Consider the following 27,700-nt stretch of genomic DNA (forward strand, 5'->3'; position numbering starts at 1 on the left):
ATGATTTAATTCAAAGCAAAAACGTTACTTTTTTAGAGCTCTTAAAAAGTTAACGACTGCATAATATTAACGTTCAAAACACAAAACTTAGTTCTAGAACATTAAAACTGTAGGTTTACTATCAAGCTCATCAAATGAGTTCTTGTTTATAAAATTTTTTTTAACGTTTTGTTTTTATCAATAAGACTAAAATGTTGGAAATGTTTTACTTACGCGCGAATCGGCGGCTGACAAGCCACTAGCAATCGCATTTATAGGCCTCCAAATATCGGGAGTGCCAATTAATCCATTCTTGAGATCGTTTTGAAATAATTTAGAATCGAAATTCCATGTTGCTGCTCCAACAGTTCTTCTTTTTTCTAATATAGACTTTTGAGCGATCGCTTCAGATTTCGTGGATTTAAAGCTGCTAAAGGTTTTTTCGAAAAGATTTCCTGGCTTTGTTTTTTGTTCATCTTCACTCAACAATTTAGATGTCTTTGAATCTAAAGTTTTGGCACTTTTTCTACGATCTGCGTCCTGTTTTTGTGCTTCTAATATTGCATAAATAGTTAATGATAAGAAATGTCCGGCAACTAAACTTTGAAGGTCGACTTTGTCCGTCGTCTTTTTTATTTCCTTTTGTTTTAACTGAAATTTAAAATCTTCGTTCCAAATAGGCCAAGAACTTTCTTGTAACGTAGTTTCGTACTTACTATCGCCAGGAAACATTTTGACCTGAAATAAAAACAATGAATTAAAATTTAGAGTAATCGTAATATTCAAACAAAAAGAATATTATAGTGAAGTATATTATGTAATGATGTATTGTGAAACTATTAAATTACTAGTGGTCGTCCAGTTGTCGAAATTTGACCATAATTGAAAATTAAATTTAAAAAAAAACGAAAAATGATGCAAGAACCTTTTTTTTAATTTTTTCAATTTGACTACTGACTTTAACAATAAATAAAAGAGTACACAGAGTACATGTATATGCGTATGTGGGTCAAATACATGATTAGTATGTATAGGTAATGTTTTTTTTTTTTTATTGATTTAATGTATTTTTGTGCATAATTAGAAAATATATTAGCATTCTGCACTCCTTCTCTGGACTTCTTGGACCGACGATCTACGTAAGATTGCCGGTGTAGGCTGGATGAGGATTGCGGAAGACCGGGATGTGTGGCGCGAACTTGGGGAGGCCTATGTCCAGCAGTGGACTGCGATAGGCTGAAGTGATGACTCCTTCTCTATATAAACTATAAGTGTGCGAAATTAATTTACAAAAAAGCACTCATTAAATCTCGATCAAATTTAAATGTAACTACAAGACAAGCACCAGCTTTTCATTAAAACAAAAATCATCAAAATCAGTATACCCAGTAAAGCGTTATGCGGTATATCACAACGTAGGTCAACGACAAAATAGCCAAGCAAATACGCATTATTACATATAACTCGAAAGGTAGTGAGATATCAATTAAATTTAAATGGGACCACATGACACGCCCAATCTTTCGATTAAAACAAAAATCATTGAAATCGGTCCACCCAGTCAAAAGATAATACATGTAAAAAAAAAAATACAATCGAATTGAAAGCATTTTCCTTATTTAAACGGTTAAAAATGGATAGATTTTTATATCAAGCAAAGTACAATAAACTACTAAAAAAACGAGTGTGCTTTAGACTACACGACTGAAGTAAAACTTCTTAGCAATAGGTCTGCACTGTGTCTTAGATATACGAAACGTAACTGGTTATGAGAGAATGAGAGAAAAAAATATGTTTTCGAAACTCTCTCTCTTGTTCCGTTCGCCCCACCCGATCACACTTTCCGTAACGCTCTCGTCATGCATTTATCAGCTTAGTCCTCAAGTCAATCGGACGTAAAAAAAAATTACTTCAAAAACTAATTTTACTCCCTTCTCTCTAATTGTTGAACTATTTTTTCTACCGTAGATACGATCCTCTACCCATTGTATTCACCAAATTATAAGGGTCAGTGAAAATTTCCCACAGATTTTAATTTCAGTAAAACCTTTCTTCAGAATTATATGAACATATAATGTGCGTACTAAGATAAATGTACCAACCCAGTCTAAAATTCTGAGGTAATACATAAAATATAATATATAATTGTGTTTGCTCGCAAACGAAAAAAAAACCGACTTCAATTACATCGACGTGTAATACAACGTAGATCGACGAAAAAATAGTCAAGTAACTACGCGTTATCAAAGATTACTCAAAAAGTAGTTATCAGATCTCGATAAAATTTACATGTGACCACATGATAAATATCAGCTTTTGATTAAATTAAAAATTATTAAAATCGGTACACCCAGTAAAAAGTTATTGCGGATTTTCGAGAGTTTCCCTCGATTTCTCTGGGATCCCATCATCAGTGCATAGTTTCTTTATCATAGTACCAAACTACGGATATCCCATTTCCAACAAAAAAAGAATTATCAAAATCGGTACATCCAGTAGAAAGTTATTGCGAATTTTCGAGTTTCCCTCGATTTCTCTAGGATCCCATCATCAGATCCTAGTTTCGTTATCATGGTACTAAACTAGGAATATCCCCTTTCCGATAAAAAAAGAATTATCAAAATCGGTACACCCAGTAGAAAGTTATGCGGTATAATACAACGTAGGTCGACGAAAAAAGCGTCAAGTAAAAACGCATTATTAGATATAACTCGAAAAGTAGTTGTTAGATCTCAAATAAATTTAAATGGGACCAATTGGCACACACTACATTTCGATTAAAAAAATTTTGTCGAAATCGGTCCACACGGTCAAATGTTCTGATGTAACATACATAAAAAAAAAACAGTCGAATTGAGAACCTCCTCTTTTTTTGGAAGTCGGTTAAAAAATAGAGTTTGTGCTTAAGACCGCACGGCAGAAGTGAAAACTTTATTGGCAATCAACATCAATTATCAATTATTACATATAAATTGAATATACTAAACACAGCAGCGCAACAACGAAAAGCAGCTGACTGTATCTTTCTCGCGCGGGTCGGGGAGGGGGAGTCTATCCGATCGACCCTATCACCTCAGAGCGTGACAGATCAGTTTCACTTACTACCTACGAAAAAATGTGTGCGGTGAGCCAAAAGAAGTATTCACTTCAAAAAACAAACGAATTGAGAACCTACTCCTTTTTTGGAAGTCGATTAAAAAGGTGACCTCTAAAGACGTGCCTACATCTTTACGGTTCGTAGAACACAAAATTAACCTAACGCGGTTATTTAATTGAACACGCGGGATGTTTTATAATACTGATCAGCTCAAAGACATCAAAAGCCTGCAAGCTATGATGAAATTATTTAGCGATTAATGAATTGTCTGTCAAAATATATGAAAATCTATACTAATAATTATAAAGCTAAAGAGTTTGTTTGTGTGTTTAATCGCGTTAATTTCAGGAACTGATCGTTCGAATTGAATATATTTTTTTTGTGTGTTGAATAGTCCCTTTACCGAGGAAGGCTATAGGCTATCTAAAATCACGCTACGACCAACAGCAGCTCAGCATTTATAAGAAATGTTACAAAAACGGGAAATTCTTTTTTGAGAGCTTCTGTTACGTAAACTGCGTAAACGGTTAAAACTACCCAAAAACTATGTAAGTAATTATGATGAAATTGATCGAGATTAAATAAATAGATCTCCATTAATAAATAAAGTCCGCGACAGCATGTAGGTAGGTTAACTCATTATAAGCTTTTTTATGGTAATACGGTTTCTCAGGCATGAGATAAATCCTTATCCAAATAAATACGTTATTCATCACAAGTATTTATTTTTGAAAAAATTTCCTTGACATAATTTGATTTCAATGAATGTCTTAGAAGATATTATCATAGTTTTATAGTTTTATATTTTTTATAGTTTTATAGTAATAAACCTAATTAATGATACCAAAAAATTAAAAGGTGATTTTATTGCATTAGAATTAGCCAAGTATATGAAACCTTACGAATGAAAAAGACTTCATCAACAAAGCAATTTTATGAAGATAAACTTTGTCTTTTATAGCATTTAATTTAGACGCATAATTTAGGAGATAATGTAAAATCTAATAAAACGACGCCGCGTCGCGTCGTAATGTACGTAATGTTTAAAAATACGTAGGTACTCGTATTTTAGTCAGGGTTCGCCAAACCGATTCATAAAGGTAACCGTTTGAAACGGTTACCGTATGAATCGGATACCGATTGAAAAGGTTACCGTTTTATTTCGGTTCCAAAACCGTAATAAAACGGTTACCGATTAAACTGTAATACCGAAATATAACGTTATGTATTTCGGTTTTAAATGATTCGGAGAAGTAACAGAGGGTGACAAAATCTGTGAGCCATCGTTTAAAATGAAGAATCTGTAATGTTCCTTTGCTTTTATTGATAATGCTTGGTTTTTCATAAGACTGGCTTCTTTAACTATGAAAGTAATTAAGTTTTTTGTTTTGAATTATTCGTTATATGCAATTAACGCGAAAAAGAGATGAAAACTTGCTCGCGCCACGCCCGGGGCCTGTCGTCTATCATAAATAAATAAGTTTTAAGTAAAATCACGCAACACACGGGAGCGAATGAGATAGAGATATGGTGTACGTTCGGACCGCAATCCGAGCTAGCGCAGCGCAGCTACAAGAACGGGAATTGCCCGCTTAAACTTACGACGCGAACGTTATGCCTACTACCGGTTTATTTCGATACTGTATTACCGATATGATTCGGTTACCGAATGATTCTCTTACCGTTATTTTGATTCGATAAGTACCGTTTTATAAAGGTAAATAACCCATACCGGAATATCCCTGATTTTAGTTTTTTCTTAAAATAACGAGGGTCAAACCGCGGTGCACAGTGGGAAGTATAAACGGTTGATGAGTTAGATACGTAATAAACTAATCCGTTATTTGCTAAATTATTTTGCCTAAAATCATAATATACTTTTCGTATTTGAAACTAAATTAAAGTGTAATAAAAAAATTAATAACTTGGTTGTTATAAGAGCAAACAAACGCGAAATAACAAGTCTGTTTTCATTTAATTAATTCTATTTTTTACAGTCTTATTTTGTATAGAATGGAAAGACGAATCAAAGGAAAAAGTTGATAACAAAAACCTGCAATCGACGTATCTTACATTGCTAATAAGATAACCTTAAAAATTTGCCTTCAAAGTTCTTGAATTAAAATTTCGACGGAACAGCAAAAGGTTGTCGAGAAAGAAAAATTAATTTTTTTATAATATTCATACTTATATTTGTAAAGTTATAATATGGCTTTTTCGATATCCTTTACTAGTAAAACTCAATGTTTTGATATGGCAATATTTTTTTTGAATAACCTTGTAACTTCAATTTAAGATATAATAATAAAAAAATGATTACAAATACCGAGCAAGACCGAATCTCATTATTTGAATTGAATTTCATTATTTTAATCAGAGCTAAGTAATCTAACGCTCATCGTGTTTGCGGCTGACATTTATAAGGCTCATACAATTTTCCTACATCTTTTCCTTTTCCGATTTGAAAAAAATAAACGAATCAATCTTTTTGCTAATCAACAAAGTCTTAGTTTAATTACAACTGAATTATTTGATACAACTACTTTTATTTCTTTATCCACCCCAATATATATCAAAATACATATACAACTGCATCAATTTCCAGAAAAAGTTACAAAGTAGATAAATTATGCTAGAAAAATTGTTAAACGATTTGCATTCAGGTAAATAAAACTTAAGCATATAGGTTAACGAAATTTAATGGTGATTTTAGCTTAAATTTTATTTATTTTCAGCAGATTCATCATTATCCAGAGTTAAGAACATACTTAATTATTGAAACCGCCTATTACGTTCACGTGTACTTAAACGTGTTTTGGTAGTCGAGGAAGTAGACAATTTGTCATTTCTAACAAATTGCCTTGCTTTGAATTTATGGACGAATAAAATTCCCCTAAAATAATCTACACGCAAGCTTAAGTACCACATAATAATGCATAATTACTGCTTAATTATTACCATAAAATTATAATGTAACAAATAACCGGTTATTTTTTTATAATTAGTAATATATTAAACATTATCCGAATATTGAAACGCAATTACGTCAATATATTTAGTTCATTTTATTCTTGTTAACTAAAGTAACTTATAACAGAATTTACTTTGGAATAAAAAATATATTTTTGTTTCCTATAAACATTAAATTTGAGAAGTTTTAACGCGAGCAAAACGGCACCATTGTTCTGCCAACTGTTTTGTCTATACTGAAATTGTTTGGCAATAGTGATCGCACTATCCAAAGAAATAAACAAACCCTTCGGTATTTATTTTTTTATTAATATTTACTAAAATGTGAATAAATAAAACCAAGTTTAAATTATGTTCGGTTCTTTTTATGATAAACAGCTGATAATGCTTTTTTGAATTTAGTTTTCATAAATAAAAAAATAGATAAAGAGTATTATTCGATGCAGGATTACATTGTTGATGAAGATGTGTAGACTTAGTGACGCTGTATTTCATGCAAGACATTACTAATTTTGTAGTAAAACACAGTTTATATATATTATTTTCAAAAGAGTAACTGCAGAGTTCCTGTTTTTTTTTTAAATCAGAATCTACATTCCGAATCGGTAGTAGCTTTATTTTTACAAAAATAATAATCACTTTAAAATTTTAATTTATAAAATAACGATTCGAAGGTGCTCTTGGAGCCTATTCGAATAAAGTTGCTTTTGGTTTTGAAACAAACCGACGTCAATTTACATCAACATGTAAAAACAAAATAAAGTCATTCGTTACGGGCACGGGAACATTACGGGGGCGTTAGAACGTGGACTTGATAGGGACGGAACGTAGTTAATAAACATTGATAGGGATTTTTAATGCATACACCGTGACAGTAACTAGGTAACACTAGGTAAATGTACGTGCTTCCCTACTTTAGCTATCCGGAGCGAACGAAAAGACTGCATACGCAGCGAAATCACGGACGCGATGGGGCACGCGCGGGACGGGCGCACAGTGCAGTGAAATGTATGGCGCGATGGACAAAAATCATAACACAGTTTTAATGCTGTAATAAACTATATTTCGTACATAATTTTGTTAATGTTGTCTAGTATAATAATTTTTAACTTCTTTAATCTAATAACAATATTAAATATAAAATTATATTTATCTTAATTAAGGTAAAAAAACACAATATTCATTCTAACTTAATTCATCTACCAAAATAGCCAAACTAAATTATTTTAAATTAAATAATTATTTAAAATAATTTAAATTAAATTATTTTAAATTAATTAAAACTTTCTGGCAGGCGAATCTCCCGTTGTAGCCAACCTCCGTGGCGTTGATAAAGTCTGGCGTCTACAATTAACTTCTTTCTACTTATTGCTCATATTTAAACAAAATAACCGACTAAAAGAGAACAAATTCTGTCAAATACAGCTGATTCTCGACCACTTTTTTCCGTTTCAAACCGTACTTCTACTAGATTACCCGGAGTTTTCGACAGTTTTCCTTCTCGCTGAAAAAGATATTTAAAAAAAAAAGTCGCAAACGGAAGCACTTAAACTGTACTGAAAATTAAAGTATACCAATGTAGTAATAATAAAATGTTACAAGTATGCAATGTTATGCAATGTTTTTTTTTAAACTTTCTTCAAAGTTTTAAAATGCACCGAGTTATACTTATTTTCAATAGCAACTTTGGATAGATTCATACATAGTTAAAGACAACGTATAGACTCAAAAACTATAATAATTTAAAGTACATACCTTGGCCTTTAATCTCCATAGCTGTTAGTTTATAAAAACGTTACACTTTCTTTTCACAATGCACTTTGCACAACAGACGATTTACGACTGATAAGGTAGTTAGCGGTATTCATTCAAAGTGAGACATTCAAAGTGTCATTATAAGCGAATAAAAACTATCTAGCTAATAAAAATTGGTGCTCGTTGTGTAGGAACTCATTATTTTTAAAACGGCAATACCGATTTGTAGGAAACCGAAATTTGTTTTTTTCTTTTTTTGTCCTAGACTCACAGCACTGTGGGGCGTACTAAACCTTCCCACTTCCGTGACGTATGCTCGATAGAAAACACATTACATCATTTAACCTATTATCAATTTTTTGGAGTTTACTCCTAAGAATCGAAAAAAAATGAGGAGTAAAATCTACTGACCGCATGACCTCGTTACATTTCTCGTAACGCCATCTTTCGGGGTAAACCTTGGTTCCAATAGATGCCGTTATTAGAAAACGTCGTCGTTTTCATTTTCGTTGATTCGTTTATTTACCACTTGATTTGGTATTAATTTTTTTCTTTGACTAGTAAGCCTTTTTTAGCCTATTTAAACCGTCGATCTGAAGGAATAAACTCCAGGCGTTCGTCGGGGCTGACACTCAAATTTTTTTTTACAATTATCAATTTAAAAGGTTGATATGACAACCAACAGCTTTCGAAAAAAAAGAATCATCAAAATAGGTAGAGGTACACTTAAAAAAATACAGTCGAATTAACATGATTCTTTTGAAGTTGGTTAAAAATGTCAGCGAGATCGGTGAATTTTCGTCCTGTATGTTACAAATGATACAATATTCAATTTTAAAATTTCTACTAGTAAAGTGAATTTAGTCAACACAGTTACCATAATTGTTCGTAGTGTGCTGAAAACAGTATAATTTGATAAAATATACATTACATAATTTAACCTATTCTCTGAAAATAGATTGGAGATAGATGTCATTTACGAACACGTAGCTATGAATTAAGCAGATAACAAAACTGACTGTGAATAATGTCTGATAACGAAACGATAATCGCTTATCGAACATACATCACATACCTAGTACTGCAATTTTAAAAACGGAATGTTTGTTTCGTTAAGTCGACCATGCAATAAAATCCATTTGTATTGGAACATACTAAATATTTAATGGCCTACATTTTTGTAATGAACTTTAAAAATATCATATCATCTATTACGGTGTAATCGTGATTAAATATAGAGTACCTTTTTATATATACGTTTTACAAAACCACTCACGCCATCAATTTAACGAATTAGCTAATTAATTAAAAACGTGATTTCTGTAATATTAATTCCAAACTCAATTCAGTTTCGCTTCTTTAATTGTTTGCGTAACAGTAGATACACATCCGTAGTACAATATTACTGAGTCTCAATCGGGAGTTATTGGTTGTATTTAACTATATTCGAACCGAATCGGATATGTGTACATACATGAGATAGCAAGTCGAGAATCCGTTGTTCAAAATTTCAACATTTGATGACGACATCAGATAAAACATGTCGGTGGTATTCTAATGAAAAACATTGCGTTTTGTTTATCTAAGAAAGCATTAGGACATTAAGAAAGAAAATACCGGTAATGTTCCGGTGGTTGCGGAAGTGCTATAGCTTCCCCCGATCCCGCCATAGGTACGTCGGCGGAACACCCGAGGTTTTAATCTGTGCGAGTCGGACATACACTGTGGCTCCCCCGGACTGCGGGCACCCATAAGGGGTTTTCTCTGGGTCAAAAAAAAAAGGTAATGTTCCGGTAATAGTCTTAATAGTCCTTTAATGAAAGTATCTAATTACTTGCATGTTAACAAATAATTACACATTCTTTATTTTTATATGATACTATAAGGAATATTTCAATAAATAACCTCACTTATCTTTTTAATAAAATTATCTTTTTAAAAGAATATAAATGAGGAATTATTAGTACACAGTAGATATTTAAATTACAAATATGGCGATATATGGCACTACATTAGCAAATTATTTGTGATGATGTGATTATTTTAGATTAAAACAAATTGTAATTACTATTGCCCATCAAATCCTAATTTATCAATTTGATTAGATTGTTTTCGTTGGCTATCATAATAATCCTCATAATCACTTGATTCGTTCAGTCAATTTGGTTGACCAGTACGTCTCCCTTTCCTGTCTATCTATTTTTGTGACAAGATATAATATAAACACACTAGTACAAGTGTAAGATTAAAACTATTAGTGCAAGTGTTTCACAATTGATGGGTTAATTATTAAGATCATGTTAAGTATAGTCATTTTTTTGTTTTCTAATCATGCGTCACAGTAGTGTCGTTTAATTTATACATTATTAAAACTGTCAAGGCCATTGTGATGTCATTAGCATTTTCTGTACATTTAAGGAAAAAGAATAGACGAGTCTGATAGTAATCAATCTCCTCTGCTTGATAAGAGGAGTCACATTTTAAATGGGAGTAGGAAGGAAGTATGGAAACGGATGATGTTGACTTACGGCTCATTTACTCACCGTAATAAAATGTTAATAAGTATATTTAGCCACTCACACAAATGTTTTGTGAGACTAGTATTATTACCCTAGTGTCGAATCCAATTACTAGGTAATGTGACAAAATATTAGATACTAAGAACCTATATGTATATAAATATTTTTAATTATTTGCCACATAATATAAAAAATAAAAAAAAGAATATGCGATTTGCACATAAATATTAACAAAAATATTTAACTTAATAAGATAAGTATGATAATCTGGTATATACTATTGGTTACTGTTATTTCTATGAGGTTCATAGCGTGTATTTTATGTATTTAAACAGACACTTTCTAAAAAATCTTCCTAAGGGTTGTAGAAAAAAACCTTGTTCATCAAAATTATCTAATACTATTAAACGAGCAATTCTTGTATATACATATATATATATAATCTGAATCTCGGAAACGGTTCCAACGATTTTCATGAAATTTAGTGGGGGCGATAAATCGATATAGCTAGGATTCATTTTAGAAAATGTCATTTTATCCCTGTTTTTAAGCAATGAAAAAATGGCTACAATATCGTTAGAATACGAAAGTAAATTTCGTAATTATCATTAAAGTTGTAATAGCTTAGGTGGGAAATCAGCCGGTAAGGATCGTCCGAGAAGACCACGGTACAAATCCCCATGTTTCGATCGATTAATTTTTTCCTTTTTTTTTCTAATTGCACTCATGATTTTTTATTTAAATAAAAATAATAATAATAATAAAGCCTTTTATTCCAGGCAAAAAGTAGGATACATACATAGTTTAGAGATTTCTTTATTTAAATAACCAGTTCATATGTTTTATTATTATGTCGGTAAAATCGGAAACTATAATTCATATTTTATCAATATGTAATTCGTATTTAAATATGATTCCCAAAAAACACGATTTACTAAAAATACCGATCTAAGCTCGGGTGACTGAGGTACTGTAACAATTAAATATAAATGATAATAGTTCTTGAAACAAAATTTTAATTGTCTTCTAGTCGAACTTGGGCCGCTAATTAGGTACGTTATTGGTGTTTTCAAATACATCACGAATGATTTTTTGAAATTATAAAAAATATCTTTAATGGGCTAGAATTTTTTTCGAAATATATGTTTTGGTCCTGAATTGATTAGGTATGATTAAATTTAGGTACTGCAATTTTTATTCGAAAAGAAAATATTTTACAGAAGGCACCTATGGCTAGTTACTTTCGTCCTTACTGGATAGGTACTAGATATCCTAATTAAAGCCCATAATTGCACTGTAAGATTTCAGATGTTGTGGATCGGAAAATCAGATCTTTAGAAAGCAAGGGCGTTAAACTACAACTAAGTTCGTGGTTATTGAATGATATAATGAAATTAATATAACTTTTATTTAGTTCATCATGTTTCACTTTTATCGGATAATAGTCTGCCCACATATTTCATGTTCTTTCATATCTTTCTTTCATATTATCTTTGTCTTCAATAATTGAGGTTATACAAAATTTCTTTATTATGACATAGTAACAGGCCGCAGGCGGTCGAACCTTTTGTTAAAATGATGGCAAAATCTACATATAATGTCTTTAGCGACAAAAAAAAAACAAGAGAAAGTTTCATACTAAACAATAAACAAGATAATTTACTAAAATATTAATGTATGCAACTTTAAAATCAAAATATTTAAACTATAACCATACATAATCAATTTCGGTTGGTAGATTTTAATTTGGTTCAAGAAAAAGCATTATTATACAAATTAAATAAGTTTATTACGAGTATAATTCGGAGTTTTCAGTCTATCGAAAAAAAATTTCGACTGATTTTAATAACATTTTATTAAATTACCTATTTGACAAAAACATTCTTACGATGGAACGTACATCTAACAATTTCGATGTTACTATTACATATATAATAATTGTGTTTGCTCGCAAACGAAAAAAACCGACTTCAATTATATCGACAAGTAATGCAACGTAAGTAGACGAAAAATATTAACAAACGCACTAGTGACTACGATTTTCGAGGGTTTCCCTCGATTTCTCTGGGATTCCATCAACAGATCCTGGTTTCCTTATCATGGTACCACACTTAATACAAAATAGTTGTCAACTATTACTTTTTTTATGTTTGTGAACATGTTATAATTATCTTGATGATAGATTATTTCACCTCATACAATATACTCGTAATTCATCTCTTAAGTGGAAAATTTTGTTTACATTTTAAACCGACAACAAAAGAGGAGGAGGTTACTCAATTCGACCGTATATATTTTTTTTTATATTTCAAAATCGGTGTTTTCTTTTCCTTTTGACAGCTTCCACTGCGTGCGCTGCATAAACAGTTAATGTTTCGCAAAAATCATGTATGACAGAATTGTTCCGGGCTTTCGCGGGCAGAAGCTAGTTTTAATAATAATAATAATAATACTTTTTCATTTGCAACATCCATACAAATCAGTATTACATATCCATTAAGCTAAACAATTAAATTATACAATAAGGATATTGCAAACCCGGTCTCAAGCTAGGCATATGCTGGCAGAGCTGTCAGCCCCGATCTTCCGGTTGAGCCGTCGGGTGACAACACGGTCGCACCAACACCACATACCATACAGAATCGGAATACAGAAAAAGAAAAATGAAAATTAAATGGATATAATGAAGTATACATGGGACTAATATATTATACGGCAAAGTGAAATGCTCTGGACATTGAAAGGAATTTCGTTCTTATTCCGATACAGTAGAGTTTTCTATAAATCCCAGCCAATTTAATGATCGCAGTAATTATTATTTAGTCTAGTCTCCTAAAAATATGAGCCATACCTCATTCGATCCGAAACGACGTTTTAAAAACGGGTCTGAATGTTTTTCTAACATCTAAAAAAATTGAAAAGTTATTAACAAATTAATTTGCAAAAAATCATTTTGGTTAATAATTCCATGACATTTAAGTAATCTAAAAAAAGCTTCTTAAAGAGGAGGAGATTTATAATTTTAATTTATCGCAGAAAATAAGTCTCCACGAGCAACGAAAAGATAAGTCATTAAAAAATTACTAAAAAATTACATCATGAATAAAGAAAAATTAGTCTTTTAGTTCACAGTATACCTAATCGTATAAATCAACATAATTATAATGTCTAAGTAAAGCAATTAGTGACTTTAATTAACTTCCCGCTCCTTTAACTTCATACTGCGTAAAAAAATCCTGAAATGTAAATGTATTGTGTATTACACTTACGACCGAAAAGAAATATTGAATTGCTTTCGTCTTAATTTAAATAAATTTTACAAAACCTTTAAAATGAATATTTAAAACAAAAAAAAAAAAAAAAAAAATTTACCATATTTTTATTAAAAGCTTTTACGTTAATGTTACGTTCATTGTAGTTTTCATGGTGTTTCTAAAAATAGTTAATTAGCGTGAGTCGGCTAATGTTTGCGGTTATTTGAACGCAGCATTAATATAATGTTCTAATACCTATATGTAACGCCAATTAATTTTAATTACATTTTTTAACACATTTTCGCTTACAATAAGCCATTCTTAAAAGAACATTATTATTTGATTGACTTGCTGAAATTATGTTTTTTTTTTTTAATAATACTGCAACAATTCATTTCTTATTTAATAGATCTTTGTTGTATTCATTACTATCAAATAAATTATTCCAGTTCGAAAGGTTTAACATAGTCAAATTATCCAACTTTATTAGGTCCCGAAAAAAGGTATAAATTTCAATTTAGATGTAAAACAGCATCGCTTTCATGGCGCAAACCTTGAAATTCACTAAAAAAAGGGCAAGACTGTTCATTCCATGAAGTATATTATAGTTAATACAACACTTCAATTACTCTCAAAAATTGTCTGTGTTTAAAAATAACTACTCAAATTACCTTAAGGTTGCCTTTCCTGTGGAAAATATAAATGGTTGATAAATGTTACTTCGTAGCAACGGGCAGTTTATAACAAATATACGTTTAATTTTAAACACACTACTAATAGAAAATTTTCTAAGGATTGTAATACTTTTGCAATAAGAATAATCAAAACAATGTTTTTTTTTTACAACTTTATTTTTGATACATTTCAAGCATATTTATACTATTTAAAGTCGTGATAAACTATAAGTAGGTACTACGAAACTGGAACGAGTATAAGTACTAATGGAAAGCATTATTTATCTATACTAATATTATAAAGCTGAAGAGTTTGTTTGTTTGTTTTTTGTTTGTTTGTTTTTTGTTTGTTTGTTTGTTTGAACGCGCTAATCTCAGAAAGTACTGGTCCAATTTGAAAAATTCTTTTAGTATTAGATAGCCCATTTATCTAGGAAGGTTATAGGCTATATATCATTACGCTTAGACCAAAAGGAGCGTAGTACCAATGAAGAATATTTCAAAATCGGGGGTTCTTTTTTCCTTTTGAGAGCTTCCGCTGCGTGCGCTGTGAAAACAGTTAGTTTCCCAAAAATCATGTATGACAGAATTGATCCTCTTTAAAAGTTCTAAAAAAAAGTCCGCGACAGCATATATGTATCTTTTAAGGTTGGCTCACTATAACCTTTTTTTATGCTAACCAAGTTTGTTCCAAAATCATGCATTATTTGCGAAGATATATTTATAAACATGATATTAATCCTTATCTCAATAAATACGTTATTCATCACAAGTATTTAATTTGAAACAAAATAGCCTTTTACATAATTCAGTTTCAATGAGTATCTCAGGAGATATCGCATAACATCGCAGCAAAATAATGATCAAGTATTGCGCGCGGCTCTGTTCCACGCAGACGAAGTCGCGCGCAGAAGTTAGTAAAAGATAAATGAAATTAGCTTTTTTATATACAACTAGGTTGGCACACAAGCATACGGCGTACGGCTCACTTAGTGGTAACCGTAGCTTATAGACGCTTGCAAACCAGAAGCATTGTAAGCGAGTTGCCGACCCTACCAACAATGCCACCCAGGAGCTTTGGTCACCTTACTCACTACTGGAACACAGCACTGCTTGAAAGCGGTATATATTAAGATGTGATCATCTATAAGGTCGAGGTACTTCCCCAGTCGGGATGCTCCAGATTTTGAGAGAAAAATCATACACCAAAATAATATGAGAAGAAATTAACAATATATTTTTATTGAAAATAAAAAATAATCTTTTATCTTTCCTTTCTTTCTTTTTTTCTTTCCTTTTTTTTCTTGTATATTTTATCAATCAGAAAATGAGCAAGGTCTGGGGGCCCTGGGCTCACGGAACATAAGCGTTGTACGCTACTAGCACTATCAATAAATGAGTTTTATACCTCTTGTCTGTAAAAATATGTTTTAATAAATATAAATGAATAGCCGAAATGAATGTAGGTACGCTCATGACTTATATTTTTTTTAAATACGTAGGCAATAAAAACACGTACGATTTCATATTTTTGTCGCCGGTTGATTTCACTTAGGTTGAATATTCTGACCGAAGAGTTTTATTTATCTAAATAAGATATAGCCGCTGGTAAATACATCTGAGTTTATGTAACGATTGCCTTATTCCCTACCAGACGGGTAGTGCTTTTCGAGTACAACACAAATATTTCTTTGAAGCGTTATGAATTTAAACATGTAACGTAACGTTTTGTTTACTATTTGTGGTGAAAATTACTAGAATACAATATCTACCGAAATCATATTAAAAAATATCTTTACGCCAGTGGGCTTCAAATAAGTTTTCAATCGTCAATTTACCATTAAGTAAAATTATATGAATCTTCAAAAAAAATATATAGTTAATGTGAAGGACTACTGAAGGCTACCATTGACTCGGAATGTAGGTTCTGAAAATATGAAGCGGGAAGAATGTCTGCTGTTACGTTCTTAAAAAAACTCATAACATTCACATTATAAATTTACTCAAGCGCGTCAGATATTTTAACGTTTGAATATATGTGCCCTACGTGTTTCTGATAACGGAACAAGGTAAGTATACTTTTTAACATTTACATACATAATTGTTTGCTCGTAAACGAAAAAAAAAACCACTTCAACTACATCGAAAACACGAATACAACGTAGGTCGACGAAAAATTAGTCGCGTAAATACACATTTTAATAGAGGTTACTCACAAATTACTCGTCAGATCTCAATCAAATTAAAATGTGACCACATGACTAGCACCAGCTTTTGATTAAAAAAATAATCATTAAAATCGGTACACGCAATAAAATGTTATGAGGTATAATACAACGTAGGTCGAAGAAAAAATAGTCAAGAAAGTTAATACACATTATTAGAGATCTCAAAATGTACTTGTCAGATCTCTATTAAATTTAAATGGGACCCCATGACAAGCATCATCTTTCAATTAAAAAAGAATCATCAAAATCGGTCCACCCTGTAGAGTCGATACACACATAAGAAAAGATGAAATTAGGTAATTAAGAACCTCCTCCTTTCTTGAAGTCAGTTAAAACTATTAATATCCCGTTGTGCGTGGTGTAAGTGACCATAAAAACGAATTGACAAAAAAAATCTAAATCATCAGATTACGAAATTTTCTCCACAACTGCCCGATTAACGTGCTCTCCGAGGCATGGTGGAAAGACCCACAAATCAACATCTGTATGGCCAATACAAATGTTTGTCATGTACCCAGATCAAACCTACAACCGCCAGCACAACAGCCACAAGTAGTGTGACCGTTGTGCCAATACTCACCGGTCCCGGTTGTTATCATGTACAACTGATAGCAATCGTAACTCATAGTAGGGAATATATCCGCCAACCCGTATTCAAGCAGCGTGGTGAATTAAGCTCTGATCCTTCTCCTACATGGGGAAAGAGGTCTATGCCTAGTGGTGGGATATTACAGGCTGAAGCAAAGCGAATTGTCTGATTTTGGGTCAATACGACGAAAACATCAAAATAAGACTGTACGGGACACAAGCTACCCTCATCACGTTATTCTGACATCCTCGAGTCACTCCCAACTATAAATATGTTATAGTAAGAGTAGTAGTTTTAGAATGTTACTAATAATTTTTATGCATGAAAATTTTAAATAAATTATAATTGTTATTATTATTATTATTTAATTTTAATTTTGATTTAAGTTTTGATTGTAGTCGTGATTTTAGTTTTGATATTTGATTATGATTTTAATTTTGAGTTTATATTGAATACGGTGATAATTTGAGACAATTTATTATATTGACATATTTTTATTTTTATTTGAATTAAATTGAGTAAGTCATTATTTTAAGCTTTTAATTGATTTAATTTTACTTTTTAATTTAGTTGAAATTGTTATTTAAATTTAGTATTGATTGAATTTCGATTTTAGTTTTAATTTTCACTGAATTTTAATATTAATTTTTGTTTGGTTTTTGATTTTAATTGCATTTTAGATAGAATTTTAGTATTGATTCTGTTTTTAATGTTAAATATTGTATTTTTGGTTGAATTTTAGCATTTGTTTTAGTTTTTAATTTTAAATATTGTATAATATTGATTGAATTTTGGTATTGAATTCGGTGATGATTTAAATTTCGGTATTAATTGAATTTTAGTTAATTGATGATGATTTTAATTTTAGTGTTATTTAATTGGATTTTTGATTTAGTATAATTTGTTTTGTCACAATTATTGTAACTAACATAGTTAAGGGAAAAAAATGTAACTAACAAAAATATGGACTACGTCTGAAATAAATTATTATTATTATTATTATTATAGTGCCCGGCGATAAATATTGCACGACGCTCTTTGGAAAGAGACAATCGGTTACTGTACGTAAAAGGCCTTCTACACGGTCGGGATCGACCGCCGACCATCGTGTCCTGGTCGGGTTGATATAAAAATGGACAGTGTGGAAAACGGTTGACCCGACCAATATTAGGTTGATGTCAACGGCCTTGGTCGCGAGCGCATCTCATCAAAGAAGAACTGACAAGTTGAGTCAACCACCGACCGTGTAGAATGAATACAAAAATTGGTTGACCCGACCAAGAACACGACGGTCGGCGGTCGATCCCGACCGTGTAGAAGGCCTTTAAGTGTTGTACCTAGTAACTACGAGTCAACTCCTGTAGTTCAGAAGTTGACTCGTAGTTTTCGGCTCTGCCGCGTAGCAATAGTATTTGTAATTTTTGCACCATTGACTTTTCCGTTTAAGACTATTGTTTAATATGCATATTCGAGAACACAATAATGTAAATTGTTAAATAAAATCAAAGTTGAGTATGATTTAATTCGATATGTCGAAACTGACGTACCTACGCGAAAACGCCTCAAGGCTATTGAATATATCTTTATAGTTTTCCAGTACATTCAATTAATTTTAACAATGAAAATAAATAATAAAAAATACAGAAACACTTGATAATTATGGAAAACATTAAATTTTAACTTACAATTAGTTTTTCGTATTCGCAAAGAAATTGTTTACTTCTAATCAATCGATTTCGGTTAACTTTTAGCTTAATGTTTTATAAAAAAGTTATAATAATTATATAACAAAAATATAAATAATACCTACTTGTATTGATAAATATAGTGTAAGTCAATTTTATTAGCCATGTCAACAAATGAATGTCCGGTTAAAATATAAAATAGGTAGATCGGAAAATGTACATATAAGAACACCTTTATCTGATACCACAACTATTTATGTGGGCGCCTCCTCAGTATTTCGACGTGAAGTGGGTGTAATTAGTAAAACGATTAGACAGTTAACTGTAGGAATTTTTAGCAGTATAACTTACAAGATAAGACTTCTTCGTGAAAAGAACTGCGTAATGCATTCATTACATTAGGACATTAAATACCAACCTGATTAATTTGACCCCTTAGGTATTTAACTAAACAGATAGTTTGTGATGCACCCATATATTTGGAAATATATTTTAATAGAAAGCAAATCGCTATAAAAAATAAAGGGAGACAGGAAGTTTACCTTTACAAGGTAGCCATGAGCTCGACTGAGCCCAAACAAGGACGGGAGATGCCGGGCACCGATAACAGTCACGTACAAATTTTTATTAACAGGATGTAATGCTAATTTGAACCCTATTTCCGGATCCAAACTACCACTTCCCGCTAACTGATTGTCTTTATTTATATTTAAAATATTTTTAAATTTATTCAATGAAAATGCCATTGTAAACAAAGTCAGTCTTAATGTTATCACACAGAAAACTTGTTTCAAAACCGGTTTTTCGCATAATCAGACGCACACAAGTTCAATTAGTTTCATTTTTGTTAATACTTATTAATATTTTTGTCATAAATTTCACAACAAAACATATGTAAAATAATCACAACACTTAACACAACGAATGTTAATAAATAACAACACTACACGACGATATATTGGATATAAGTATATAACTATTCTTTTGAAACCATTGTATACACACTATACGCAGCAATTGTCACCTCGTACTATCATATTTGATAAAACGATGCGACCAATTGATGAAGTAGTTTCGAAAACGTATTGAATGCCATCGGACTTCTCTCTTACTCTCGGAGTTTGCTATTGAACACATGCCGTCTAGTGTGAAACAAAGCATGCGTGAAGGATGAAATTTTCATTGATAGTATTACAATGATCTTTGGCTGCCATCTACTGGATTGACGAACAATAACTTTTCAATTCAAAACTAGATGGCGTTGTTATCCCAATAATGACAATAATCTTACGTTATGTGTCGTAATACGGTAGTAGGTGAGTATGAGTAGCTAATTACATCTCAAGTTTAGTCCTAGATCTACCTATAAATTGGTTTTAGAATGGCAATTGAGGTTTTTAATTTTACGTTGAATAGCTATAATATATAGAATATTTTACTAAAAAGTTTTAATTCAAGATATAGACGACATAGTGTCATATCTACTCGATTATATCCATTTTAATATGAAAACTCGATGAAAATAATAAATATCAATGAAATTTGCTGGAACGCTCTAGAAGGTACCAAAACCACACTCATTTGAAAATTCTTCGGTGTTATATGCCTGTTTATTGAGATACTGAAAATTTGAGAACTACGAAGTAGGTACCTATAACTCTGTGGAAAAAATCTCATAACCCCTAATAAAATCATGGACAAATGCAGACTAAATTCTCATAGATCTCATAGCCTCTCATACCTCGATATGAGAGTTTGGTCAGTATTTGTCCATGCTTTTATGAGGTTTATGAGATTTTTTCCATTAAGGAGATACTATACTTCGTGCTGAGAACACGGTCATTGAGAGCAATGAATGGGTTGTCAAGCACGCAACTGTAAGCAGTAAGCATAAATAATACATACATAGGTATAGACTAAATTATCAATACTAGAAAACAGTGAGTTTTATAATAAGCAACACAACACGCTACCCAGTATAAAAAAATTAACCTATTGACAATCAAAATTTTAGACGTTTTTTTTTTAATTATGTATTCTACCTACCTTTGAGGTGATCGACTCCTACCTCCGTACCATAACATGGTTCATTTGATAGACTCGTTCCGCATGAAACCTTTCGGGAACGCGTAAGCACGGCTATAGCTTACTATGAAAAACATTATTAGAGAAAAATAATTCGTTTCCATATCCAGTTCTTTAGTTGTATGCGGCAGCTATTATAAATATTTTACTTTGTCGATGTTTTTCGGGCTAAGAAAAATAATATTGGACGGTAATGCAGAAGTAGGTTGCCACAATAGATTGTATATTAAGATAAAGTCAAACTTAAACTAAACGTATCATACGGAGCCGAGACCTGAACACTGACGAAGAGACTGGTCCACAAGTTTAAAATCGCTCAACGTGCAATGGAACGGGCTTTGCTTAAGGTTTCTCTCAAAGATAGGATTAGAAATGAAACTATCCGCGATAGAACGAAAGTAACCGACCCCACAGACGAACCGACGACCGAACCCACAGAATTAGCAAGTTGAAGTGCCAGTGGGCTGGTCATCTGTGTCGCAGGACCGATGGCTGGTGAAGCAGACGGGTCCTGGAGTGGAAACCGCGTCTTGGCAAACGTAGTTTAATTAAGCTTTGATTCTTCTCCTACATGGGAAAGAGGCCTAATGCCGCCAACATCTACCCGCAAACTTCAGTCTCGTGAGCAAAACATTCAATATTTCGATATTATCTACGAAATATCGAACTTCGCAAAATAAAAATAAAAAAAAACATGGTAAATATCCTGTTTTAAATAATTTTAGTAATGAAAGTAATCACGGTAATTTAAAATCTTATACTGGAATATATTAGAATTACACGTCAACTGCTTAAGCTTATATCCTGGGTTGATCACAGCCCTATTAACATGGCAACCTAAGTTCTGTTTAGATTTCAATTGAATACTACTTAATTAACCTGATGATATGCGCCATTAGACATCGCTCTATTCATCTAGTGCTTTATTATTAAGCGATTAACTTTGAAACTACTTAAACCTACATTTACCAGATAATATAAAGATAGTTTGAAATATTATATTAAATTCTACTAGTAATCATTCATCAAATCATTACATTATTTAATGTCATTAAGTACAATTTAAGAAAATGCATATACAATAGTTGATGTACGTTTAAAACTTTTCATTTTTCCTAAAATAAATTGATGAACAAGTCTTTCTTATTTAATATTTTTTACAACAATTTGTAATGCTTGGAACATATAAAAAAAAAAATGAAAATGTATAAAAAAAATTATTTATTGAATACTAAATATTAAATTACACAGCAAAGTCTGTACAAAACAGGTGCACAATTATTATGTATTTAATTATAATAAAAATATTTATTTCATTAGGTAGTCCGTAAATAAAATAATATATTTAAAAAAACAAGTCTTATTATTAGGTACTTTATAACTCAAATTCAGGACCTTGTGAGTAGTTTACTCATAAATTGTGCAATTGCATCATAATAATGTATAAATATGGAAACAACAAGAACAAACATAGCAAAGCAAATGCCAGTGATGTACATAAACTGGCTGGCTTCTTGCGGAGTTGCTAAGAGTTCTTCACTGCTTGCATCACGGTCTAACGCATCAAATTCAGATGTATCTAGAAATTAAGCATAAACGCATTACATATCTTAAATATAAGATGGCAAAAGAACTAAAAATCACCATTGTAAGTAGCAGTACTGATGTATGTACTACAGATGTAAGTATAGTATGATACACAAATTTACTGTTTGGGATTACATAATACTCTAATATTATTTTAATTAGTTAACAAAATATACACATTTTGACATTGGTTATAGTATGGAGAAACAAAAAATCCTACAGCCATACTGTAAAACATCAAATCGACACCAACAATTTATACTACGCCAATTCGACTTTTTGATAAGTTTGTTTTTTTAATGCGAACTTGATAAAATGTGTATTTATATGTAATAAAAAAAATTGTGAAACTGCAATGAATAATTTAGCTATTAAAGATACCAAATTTCAAATAAGTTTCTTAATTAATATAAAAGGTTTCACGTTTTTCTCTTTTATAAGCCTCTATTGTAAAGTTCACTTTTAAGAGTTAGCTTAGTATAAATTGCTGGTGTCGAAATTTTAATAATAAAATAAATATAAAGTCACCTGCAGGTGTTTCTACATCACAAATAACATCACTTTCAGTAATTTGCAAATCAAGTAGTTCCTTGACAGACAATAAGGCTTCGGCAGGTGCTTCTCCAGGGAACAAATAATCACAAAGATATAGTGCACCAACAGGTACTAAGACTCGACGTGGAGGTTCATTGAAACAAACTTTTTCTAAAAAAGTAAATTAAAAATACATATGTTACAAAATATAATGTAAATTTACACTAAGATTATAAATTGAATGAGTAAGTTTATTTTTTAAAGCTAATATTATCTTATATTACTTTCAGTGTATGAATTCTCAGTTATCCGAAAATGCTTAAGACTATCTCATATTATATTATAATGCTGTAGTAACCACAAATGCAGAAAAATAGTGTTTGGGCTGTCAAATAAATTTATAAGTATTGGTCTAAACGTGCCACTGTATCTTACCCTCTGGTAAAAGATTATCATCAATAAGAGCATCACAGTGCATAGTGAAACGGGAAGCTAAAGATCGTATGATGTCTTGTTTCACTGCAGCGATGGCTTCACTGACCGTTGCTTTGGGGTACATAAACACACTGGAGGACACTACACCGCTAAAATGTATGCTTCCATCACATTCTAAGTATTCTACTGTTTCTGGTAAACTACTTTCCTGTAATAAAATTTTTACACAAGCATAAGGTATAAAAACTACTTTAAAAATATATATATTTTAACTAATTACATGTATACTCACAAGAGGCACAAACAGTGAAACATGCATTGACTTTGGCACATCTTGTGCGGCCTTTGTACTATTTTTTGGCCTCTTTTTTTTGATAAGCTGCTCCAAAGGATCAGAACCATCCTTCAATTCTCCATCAATAAACATTACACTTGATTGTATTGTTTTATGTGCTGCTTCTAAAATTTGCTGCAAGTAGTGATAAATAAAAATGTTCACCTAATTACAGTTAAGAACATATCTTTCAAAGTAATGAAAAATTAAACACACAAAATTTAAGTTTGTATTTACGTACATACTAATACAATAATTTAATTTTGCAATTATATAATATATTAATATTATATAATTTTGTAATTATGTATTTGTATTATACCTGAAACTGCTGTTTTACTGATATACCACTTTTCTTGACAATAATAGGATAGATATCATCAAACTCATAATAACAATCCAGTCTCTGCCACTGCTGTGGTTTAGGTAAAAATTTCCACTCAACTGGCTTTACTGAAGTAGTTCTACTAGATCCCACCTCCATACTTTTACATGTCAATACTTTAGTACTGGTAGACATATGTAATATGAGTCTTTCATTTGAATGAGGATTGCTTCCAAACATGTATGGATTGCTGCTTAAAATTTTATGTGTAAAATTAAGAATAGATTTGATTTTACTAAAATGATTAGGATCTTCGAAGACATCTTCATCACTTGTAATAAAAATTCCTAGAAAAACGAGAAATGGTTTCTTTTAATGCATTTAAAAATTACAAAACATAACATTTCAGAGAAGACAAAAATTGCAGAAAGACAAAACCTATTCTAAATATTAGAAAAATGCCTCTAGTTAGCAGAAAATCATTTCAATTACCTTGAACAAACATTCCCCCTGGCAGCATTCGTGTTACATGTTTTGCATGATCTGCAACCCATGCTTCTGACACTCCTAGTAAATTTCGTACACTTTCAGTTTTTTCCGATGTATAACTTGCTTCTGACCCTGTATCTGCTAACTTCTCTTCTGGAGTACGCGCTAAGTGAATTATATTCTCGCGTGCATCAGTAATCTGTTAATAAACGAATTATATAAACAACTAATTCGGCAACGTATAATATGTTATGTAGTTAAATAATTACCTGGCCCAGTATTAATCCTAAGACAAAGCCTTCGTGAGACGCATACTGCTCTAAATATTGAAGACAATACTCCGGGGAATACACGGTTCTAACCATTTTACCAGATTTACACAAAAATGTACCAATATCATTTATTTATTTTCTTATGTCGTGGCGACATTAGACAGTTTGACAGCTTAGTAATTTGTTGGTTGACTAGCGGTGGGCGTTATTTAACGTAATCGGTTTCAGTAACTAGTTACGAAGCTAATAACCATATACGTAGTTTCGCCGATACGAATGTAACGATTATTTTACGTACGCAGTTTTTTTGCGTACGCAGTTTTATCAAAAACTTGACACAACGACCGGCGCATAAGCGTTTTGCCTATTAACGTAACAGGTTACTAATATTAATCATTACAATACGCAGATACGCTTACGCGTAGGATAAAAAGAGATGGCTATAAGTACTATAGATGCATCTTTGTTTTCGAATATGCTCATGGGATTTTGTACGCAATTGACTATGAGCTTAAGTTTATTTTAATACGCACAGTTTTTTTAAAGAAATTTTAATTTCGGTCGTGTTTCTTTTTAAATATTTTCGAATTTACTATTTAGCATTAAGTTAAGACAGTTGACGAGTGATTAATTATTAACGATTAATGTTATTGTCTCGTGTTGAAGTATATACTAAAATAGTATGGGTTTTTTGTTGTATTTTTAATTATATGTATGTATGTATGTATTTCGAAAAATAATTAAAAACTGTACATAAAAAATCAAATGAACTTCTAAATACGCCTGCATCGATTATTATGACTATACAAAAATCAAAAAGTAATTTAAATAACATGTTTTGCAGCCAGTCGTAAGCCTGGATAAAATATGAAGGGAATTTAATTTAATTATACTATCCATCAATATTAACGCACGTAACGGCATTCGTATGTATTACAAGTTATAACACATAACGACTTCATAACCATAATACAAACAAAAGTAATATGACGTCGCCGTCCCGTACTGATACTGTATACAAAAATAACTAGTTTCGAAAAATAAGCAGTTTCGAAACTAGTTACGCGTATCCACGAAACTACGTATAACCGATTACACATAAAAGACGTTACGACCCACGACTATGGTTGACATCTATCTCTGTCATTGCCATCTTATGAATTTGATTCATTTGGCACTATTAAGCTATTTTTTAACCTGAAGAAGATGATGAATTTGACAGTTAACATTACTTACTAAGACATCCCTTTTTTAAACATTTACGCAGATACACATCACTTCAAGCTACAGTTCATAAAATGAATAATAATGATACCAAACAGTACAGGCCTCTATAGGGCCGACCATTGTCTTATGGTGATCGTATTTTGTATCATGCCAGCTTAGAGCTAATTTATCGTGTTCCTGACAATATTCTTCACGGAAAGAATATACATGTTCTTATAAAGCTCAGTTATCTCACAAAGCTCCACCTATGAACATCGTCCGCACCAGAATTTGTGCGGCGACTCGGCACAGGTTTGGCCTCCTTCTGAATTCTAGATCCAGACTTCAAGTCTCCGACTTTGAAACAATCTTTACGAGAAAATATAAACCAACTTCTTGTAAAACCTACTGATTTAAATAATTGGCTTTTTGTAAAACAAAGAAAATACTCAAATTAGTGTGTTTGACGTCCAAAAAGTCAATGTGTTGCAAAGCACAAAGTTGAGATATGTATAGACTTTTTTTGGTATCGCAGGGGAACCCATTTACGGGTGATATCCAGGACGCCCGGGTAGACAGTCCTAGACCGTATGTCGGCTTCAGTACTTGGGGATGCAATACCGACCAAACCCCTGGGAGAGCCTTCAGCCGCTTTAATTGGAGGGTCTCGAATCTGCAGGATCCCTCCAGCGACAGGCTGGCCTCGACGAAAAGGCCAGACTTCTCCTCCCTGAGGACTGTCCGGCTCACCTCGGAACAATCCCGACGACGCCGTGTGTCTAGCAGGACCGGGTTCCCATCCCGGCCCGACACGGGCACAGAGGCATTACTAGAGGCGCATTAAGTAGCACCTCCTACATACCCCCGTTCGTCGCCTGCGGAGGGAGGCCTCGTCGGCGGCTTCCTCTCTCATCCGAGAGTGACAACACTCTCGTTCTGGGACATTACTGACTCGTAGATGGAGACCATCGCCTTAGCCATCGCCATCGATGACGTTAGGCAGTGACAAGTCCCCTCCGAGGACTGTCGTCAGATCGACGTCGAGCAGTAGCTGCAGCCCACGATACCGTACGGTACCTCCGGATCACCCTCACCACGATGATCCTCTGCGCAGGCCGCAGCGCGGCCTTATTCCTCGCAGTGAGGCAATCCGCCCAAGCCGGAACATCGTACGTCGCCATACTCCGGCAGACTGCGGAATATAGCTGCCTGCAGGCGATGTTGGGTCCTCCGAGGTTTTATCTGCCTAGTGCATTCGCCACCTTCACGACCTTCGGTCCCACCATAGCGAAGTGTGGGCCGAAGGTCCACCCTCCGTCAAGGATGAGCTCCAGATGATGTGAAGGATTAGTCTCGTCCCCGCGACTAAACGAGGGTGTCATCCGCGTAGCAGATGACACCCATCCCGGGGAGGAGACTGCTTCGCAGGACCTAGTCGTACCCGATGTCCCGCAGGATCGAGCCCAGCACCGATCCCTGCGGGATACCGCAGCTGACTCACCGCCACTCCACAGACCCCGACCGATTTTCGAGGCCTACTTTCCGCTCGGAGAGGTACGTCTCCAACAAACTCCCTAGATACGAGGGTACTCCGAAGAATGTCAGTGCCTCCCGAATCACTGCGTGCGGGAAGCTGTTGAAGGCGTTCGCGATGTCCAGCGATACCGCGATCCCTCGTGTTCC

General features: G+C 32.7%; 2 protein-coding genes across 2 annotated transcripts in view; both read right to left on the minus strand.

The window, feature by feature from the left end:
• LOC123654320 overlaps positions 1-19,777 on the minus strand; it is a 33,792-nt gene extending 14,015 nt beyond the window's left edge. The window contains exons 1-2 of the mRNA XM_045590232.1: positions 19,293-19,777; positions 214-717 (exon numbers count right to left, since the gene is read on the minus strand). Coding sequence (XP_045446188.1) covers positions 214-717; positions 19,293-19,496 — 708 coding nt within the window. The 5' untranslated portion in view covers positions 19,497-19,777. The remainder of the gene's footprint in view (positions 1-213; positions 718-19,292) is intronic.
• A 2,262-nt stretch (positions 19,778-22,039) lies between these two features.
• On the minus strand, positions 22,040-24,983 carry LOC123654620 (protein odr-4 homolog). Its single transcript, XM_045590515.1, has 7 exons — positions 24,809-24,983; positions 24,543-24,738; positions 24,048-24,397; positions 23,684-23,860; positions 23,392-23,599; positions 22,951-23,127; positions 22,040-22,414 (listed from the first exon to the last, which is right to left on the minus strand). Exons 1-7 carry the CDS (start codon positions 24,902-24,904, stop codon positions 22,224-22,226), a joined length of 1,395 nt encoding a protein of 464 aa, XP_045446471.1. The 5' UTR covers positions 24,905-24,983; the 3' UTR covers positions 22,040-22,223.
• Between the last annotated feature and the right edge of the window lie 2,717 nt (positions 24,984-27,700).

This window comes from Melitaea cinxia, chromosome 6 (genome assembly GCF_905220565.1).
Source record: "Melitaea cinxia chromosome 6, ilMelCinx1.1, whole genome shotgun sequence".
Taxonomy (NCBI): Eukaryota; Metazoa; Arthropoda; class Insecta; order Lepidoptera; family Nymphalidae; genus Melitaea; species Melitaea cinxia.

Bases quoted from the DNA above. Each gene is read 5' to 3' on its own strand.
- LOC123654620 (XM_045590515.1), bottom strand. From the start codon at position 24,904: ATGGTTAGAACCGTGTATTCCCCGGAGTATTGTCTTCAATATTTAGAG. The intron at 24,398-24,542 runs GTAATTGAAATG...TCGTTTTTCTAG, and splicing joins AGGGGGAATGTTTGTTCAAG to GAATTTTTATTACAAGTGAT. The intron at 23,128-23,391 runs GTAAGATACAGT...TTACTTTTTTAG, and splicing joins TGATAATCTTTTACCAGAGG to AAAAAGTTTGTTTCAATGAA.